This window comes from Desmodus rotundus, chromosome X (genome assembly GCF_022682495.2).
Source record: "Desmodus rotundus isolate HL8 chromosome X, HLdesRot8A.1, whole genome shotgun sequence".
NCBI lineage: Eukaryota > Metazoa > Chordata > Mammalia > Chiroptera > Phyllostomidae > Desmodus > Desmodus rotundus.
Genome location: NC_071400.1, coordinates 3,740,342 through 3,746,341, shown reverse-complemented (window position 1 = coordinate 3,746,341; position 6,000 = coordinate 3,740,342). Strand labels below are relative to the sequence as shown.

The 6,000-nt window shown below is 48.6% G+C and overlaps 1 protein-coding gene across 1 annotated transcript in view; it reads left to right on the top strand.

Annotated features, from left to right (window-relative positions):
• The first annotated feature begins 876 nt into the window (after nt 1–876).
• LOC112300051 (vascular endothelial growth factor receptor kdr-like) overlaps nt 877–6,000 on the top strand; it is a 161,466-nt gene continuing 156,342 nt past the window's right edge. Inside the window, exon 1 of the mRNA XM_053917169.2 lies at nt 877–1,619. Within this exon, the coding sequence (XP_053773144.1) occupies nt 1,541–1,619 (79 nt within the window). The 5' untranslated portion in view covers nt 877–1,540. The remainder of the gene's footprint in view (nt 1,620–6,000) is intronic.

Genomic DNA, 6,000 nt, shown 5'->3' with positions numbered 1-6,000 from the left:
GGAGAACCGGCTAGAATCTGGAATGAAGAACATGGCTTCCCATGTTCTGAGTCCACCAGTGGGCTGAGCCCGACTTACAGGAACGCCAACTATGGCGTGGACTTCCAGGCCAGTTTGGGCTCTGGCTCCTTCAGCCACACCAGCACCAGCTTCCTCCTACAAGACGGTGGTTGTGAGGAAGGTCGAGACCCGCGATGGGAAGCTGCTGTCTGAGTCACCTGATGTTGTCCTGCCCGAGTGAACAACCACTTTGGTCCCTCCCGTCGTCTGGGCGTGCGGGAAAGGAGCTGTGCGGGGAGGACACGGGGGGCCGTCCTGAAGCTACGACTCAGTCCTCAGCTCATCCTTGGGGTGGGGGAGTTTCCTGCCTGGGGGACAGCCTCTTACCCAGGCCCCCAACTAAAAGCCAAATTAACTGGGTTCCCCCCCCCCCAAAATAACGTCTCAGCTGGCTCTGCCAAAAACAAACAAACACCCCCTACCACATGCCTGTCGCTACTTGCCAATTACTTCCCTAGAATCTGTATCTCCGTAACCCCTCCAGCTGTCTGGGTGCCATTGTGTGTCCGTTCCCACCCAGCTGGCTATGGCAGACTGTGCTACCCATTTGCCCCCGGTCCTCACCTTCTGAGCACACAGTAACCTCCTGCCTCGGAAGGCCTGAAGTCAGCTCCAGAACTGTTCTCCTTCGGGAGCACTCGCGCTGACGTGTACGCTTCCTCTCCTTGCCTGAAGAACCCCCCACATCCTTCCCGGATACCGTCCGAAACTCAGGCCAAGAAGAAATCAGCCTGGGGGAGGGAACTGGTGGGCTCCTGAAAAGAGGAAAGGGAAATGCAGCTCTGGCAGGTGCTCCCTCCCAACCGCACCGAGGCGCTTAGCCCCAGGGCCATCAGTCGATTAGGGGCGCTCTCCTGGATAGCTGCACTAGCCTCCTCTGGGCTCTTTCACGCACTCCTCCAGGCTCCCTTTCCTGGTTCCTCCCTCCTTCCCATCCTCTCCCCCGGTTGTCCCGAACTTCCTCCCTCCAGAGACAAACTTTGCCGCCTCCTCTCAACACAGTGGCAGAAAGTTGCGAGCGCCGCAGAGAAGCTAAGCGGTACCTGTGCCGGCGCCGACTTCCCCAGTCGCAGGTTCGGTGTACGGGCGTCCTGAACCCCGACACCTTACTTGCCACCAAAGGTTGTGAGGGAATCGTGGGCCTGGGCGGAGATAGAGTGTTAGGAAGGGAGCGAGAGTCCCTGCGAGACTGCCTAGGCTGTGCTCCTCTCATGGAATAGCTCGCTATCTCCGAGGCCCTAGGACGGGTCTCAGGGGAAGAGGGCGGCCCTGCGCTGAGAGAATAGCAAGGGAGGGGGCCGGGAAGAGGTGGTAGGGTCAGAATTCAGACGTAAGAAGTCAGAAGACAGAGTTTAGATCCTTTACCTTAAACCCTTGACCTCCCTCCTCCCCCCCCCCCCCCCGCTGCCTTTTTCTTCGGAACGAGGAGCGAAAGGACTCAGAGGGAAGCGAGAGTGCGCACTGCACTCTGTGCCCCAAGATGTTTGCGCCCCGCCATGGCCATGGTGCCCTGGCTGTCTTGGCTTTCCGCTTCCTGATCACCCTGCTCTGGACTCCAGGTAAGTAATGGGGCGCCTCTCAACTCACAGGGCGCTGCGTGCGGTCCTGGTGTTCCAACCTTGCAGCTCACCTGGGGGGAGTCAGGTCTGGAATGCCACAAACAGAATGAGACATCTTTACTGGCCTGTGGCCTGCCGAGCGGACCTCTGAGCCCAGACCCGCAGCCAGCTATGGCTGGAAGCTACCGTCGTCAGCTAAGGGCCAGCGAAGAGAAACAGGCCGGGATGCAGGGGACTGAGAGCCCCAAGGGAGAGGGTGGCCAAGCCTGTGACAAGGAATTTTTGTGTGTGGTGATTGGTAGTTGTTAGCTGATTTTCCTAACAGGGAACACACTTGCTGCAAAAGATCTAGAAAATTCCCCCCTGAGAGTGATATCTTCATTTCTTTTAGGCCAGGGACCACTGCCTCTCCTCTCTGTTTTACAGCCACAGTTCCCGCGGGTGGGCACTGACCTCTCTGCAAAGCCTCTACGCAGAATGCAAACTGTATCCCCAAGATTCAGTCCATACATTTTGAGTAACTGAGAAATTAAAAGGAAAATACACGTTTGTAGTCTTTCTCTGACTTTGGAGGGTACTACCAGCAACGGAAGGAACAAAGGATTCAATTTGGTTTCTTTTTTAGATGTAGTTTTTCAAATGTATTGTCGTTTATAACTATTGAAGATTTGTCTGTCTCCAATAGTTTAACAAAGATTTGATTTATTTATGCTTCGAGAGAGGGGAGGGAGAAGTAGAGGGAGAGAAATATCGATGTGATAGAAACATCGAGGGATTGCCTCTCGCAGGCGCCCGGACTGGGGACTGAACCTGCAACCCAGGCATACGCCCTCACCGGACACTCTTCTACCCTTCACTTTGCAGAACGGCGCCCAACAACTGAGCCACAACTAGTCAGGGCAGTCCCCGATATTTTTCTAAGATATATTTTTAAAAACCCAGCAGAACAGCAAAACAAACAAACAAAAACCAAGAAAGGCCCAACTACGCAGAGCAGTCACTGGGTCAGCCTTTACACTTTCTTGAAAAGGAAAGGCAGGTGGGGTGACCCTCCAGTAGATGGCGCCTGCTGCCTCGGATAGTGATTGCCTTTCCAGCCTGTAAACCCTAGGGTCCTCAACCTTTGGCAGAGGGCCAAAAGCTGGGAAGAAAAAAAAAAAACGCTAGCAGGACTGTTAGCAGCAGCTGTCGCTGCGTTTGCAGGAGCTTGGAGGTGGCTTGCTTTGTTACCTTTAGAGCTCTTGCAACTAATGTATTCAGAAAATCTCAGAGCCACACTTTCCACCCACGGTCCCCCAGCCGATTCCCAGTGTGGGCTACATGTGCACAAGGCCGTGGGCACTAGGCACAACTGGAAAATCTTAATAGCTTTTAGTTGCCACCTTCATTTCCTCCATCACCTAGTTTTCTGTTCTTAGAATTTCAATGGCGTTTTTCATCCTTTCCAGCCTTTGTGTGGAATCTACCTCTACTTCGCCAGTGAGAATCTGGAGTTGTACTGGATGCTCTTGGTCAAATTATTTAAGCTCTTTGGGACCTCTAAAGGTCCATTGCAATCATTCATTCCACCATAATGGGAGTGATAACACACCATGTGTTGGTCATGTAACAACTGTCTTTTGAGATGTCTGTGGCAGACTGCAAAGAGAAGCGGGTATGTGAGCAAGTGCTCTTTGGTCTTACACATACGCTGGGTTCCTTTCTTCTCTCGGAGCCTCAGTTCTTTAACTGTAAATGAGAGGAACAAACATGTGTTTGACTTCCATCTTCTTTGTCAAGGAGAAAGACAGTACCAGAGCAGAAAAAGTAAATGAAATATTGGTAGGAAGGAGATAACATTTGCCGTGGATTGCAGCTTGAAAGTGAGCACCTTACTGCTGGCATTGGGTGTAGGTCTGCCAGCTAGAAGAATAGCTTCCCTGGGCACTGGGAATACCTGTGGATGCAGACTATTCGTACTAAATCACTGGGAACAGTCACTAAGTAGTCAGAGATGTCTCATATCTAGAGATGGCTAGTTGTAGTCCTGTATTTCAAAAAGAAGGAAAAGTATTACAAAACGTGTGTTCTTGATGTTGCTCTTTGCAAGAATCTAGAATTAATTATGTACAAGTTTATTTCCTAAGCTTTTAGGAGAGGAATGCATAATCATTAGCCCTGGTGTTGGTTCCTTGAAGACAGGACTTGGCAGCATAATGCAGTGTCTTTTTGCAATAGGATTTCTGGAATGGAAAAAAAAGGGGGGGAGGGGAATGCTGGAGAAATGGAATACTAGGGTCTCCTAAGGAATTCAGCGAAGTGTCTTCCTGTAAGAGAAATGTGGAGATTAAACTTAGGGGATTTGTAAATGTTTGGAATGGTCTCAAAAATGTTGGGTAAAGGGCACTCATAAAATATATTTTTAGAATGGATGTGTGTCTGGAGGACAATTTCTGAAGAAGGAAAAACACTAGGCTTCGGCTTCGGCTTCATTCTCTTCAATAATTTTGTGCTTGTGTAGAGGACAATATTGGTGGCATAATAAGCAAACATTCAAATAAAAAGAAGGCACATATAGGTAGTTATAAGCTTGGGATTCAAAAGGGCAGTAAGAAATGTGATAAACGTAAATGTAAGCTTGTAACTTTGGGTGCTCCTCTCCCCAAAACCAGAAAAAGGGGAAATAAAACCTTTAAGAAAAGAATTGGGAAGGCATGGCTTATAGACACATATTTGTGAAAAAGACAAAGGATAAGGATTTTTTAAACTTTTCTTTTTTTATTGTTTATACTCTTACAATTGTTCCTGCTTTTCTCCCTTTGCCCACCTCCATCCAACCCCGCTCTCTCCCCTCCCCAAGTGAATCACCATATTGCTGTCCATGCCCATGGGTTAAATGCAAATATTCCTTCGCATTTTTTGCACCTGTATTACATATATTGTATTGTTGACATATTGAACTCAAAGGCAAGTAGAACACATATTCTGATTCTAGATGACCTTAACAGACATAATATTCAGACCCAGAAAGACCCAGAAAGGTTCCCGTCTGTTCTTCACTGGTCTGACTATGCTTGCTTGGTACATGGCAGCCTGCCTTTGGGCCCCACATTTTCAGAGGAACACTGATGGGCTGCAGTGCTTTCATAAGAGATTCAATAGGATGGAGAGGGCTCTTGACATTTTGTCAGGTAAGGAGCAAACAATACAGGGACATGTAGCTAGGAGAAGAAAAGACCCTTTGAGACGGGGGAGTGTAGGGGTATAGAAGCTGTCTGTAAGTGTTCGAAGGTACATTCACGCACGAGAACATTCCTACCATTTCCGCTGCTGCAAAAGAAGTGGGCTAACTTGGGGGCCAGAGAGTCCCCCTGTCACTAGAAATATGCAAAAAAGAGTAAACATTACAAAGCATAAAGTTTCCCCCTCTTTCCTGTGGTAGTCCTGTGGATATCTGAAGACATCTCGCTGCTCTGGGCTAAACGAGCCCAGGTCCTTCCATACTTTTTCACATAACACGGCTCTAGATTCCCTTCTCTGTGCCACTCCTTCTTTTTCTGGACAGAATACAGAGGTGGGCGAAAGTCGGTTTATGGGTTTAATACAAATAAAAAATACAATAATTGATAAACAATAATACAACAATAAACTCTTTCATGCACTCACAACTGTAAACCTACTTTTGCCCAGCCCTGTATATTTATGGCTTAATTAAATTAGGGACAAGAGGCTCCAGCTGGGGAAATAAATCGTTATTATCTGGTGAAATTATCAGTCCATGCTAAAACAATTGGCCGAAGACAGATCTTGAAGAAGCTCTGTGGGGCCTCAAATAGATTTCCTATGTGTTATTCAAGGATTTTGTGATCCCAGGATACAACATTTGTTGCATAGACATAGAGTTGAAGTTTATTAAAGATCTAAGGCAGAAGAGACGTTGCTAAGTAAAACTAGCTGAAACCTGATCATAGCTGTTTTATGACTGTCACGAGCGTCTGTTGGTGATATAGTCTTTCCTGTACGTCAGCCGGACAACTGCCCGGCTAGCTGCCTGCAGAGCAGCCCTGCACCAAGGAATAGACAAGAGTCACACACAATCACCGTGCTATTCACGCAGCTTTTGTTGAATGCAGGTTCACTCAAAGTAGGACATCAGCACACGTTAGCATCCTACTCACACTCTAACACTCTTAAGAGAAATATAACACACACACAGCGATCAATGAGGAATAATGAGCCCGAGTCCCAGAGTCTCAGTCTGCAGGTCCAGGAGACAGCACAGTGGCAAGGGAGTTGGTTGTCAGCTTCCTGCAAGGAGGGATGTCTGCAGCCAGGTGGGCAGCAGGGCAGACGAAGTCCTCAGTCCAGCAGGGCAGAGCCTCCGGCACCCGATGCCAAGGGA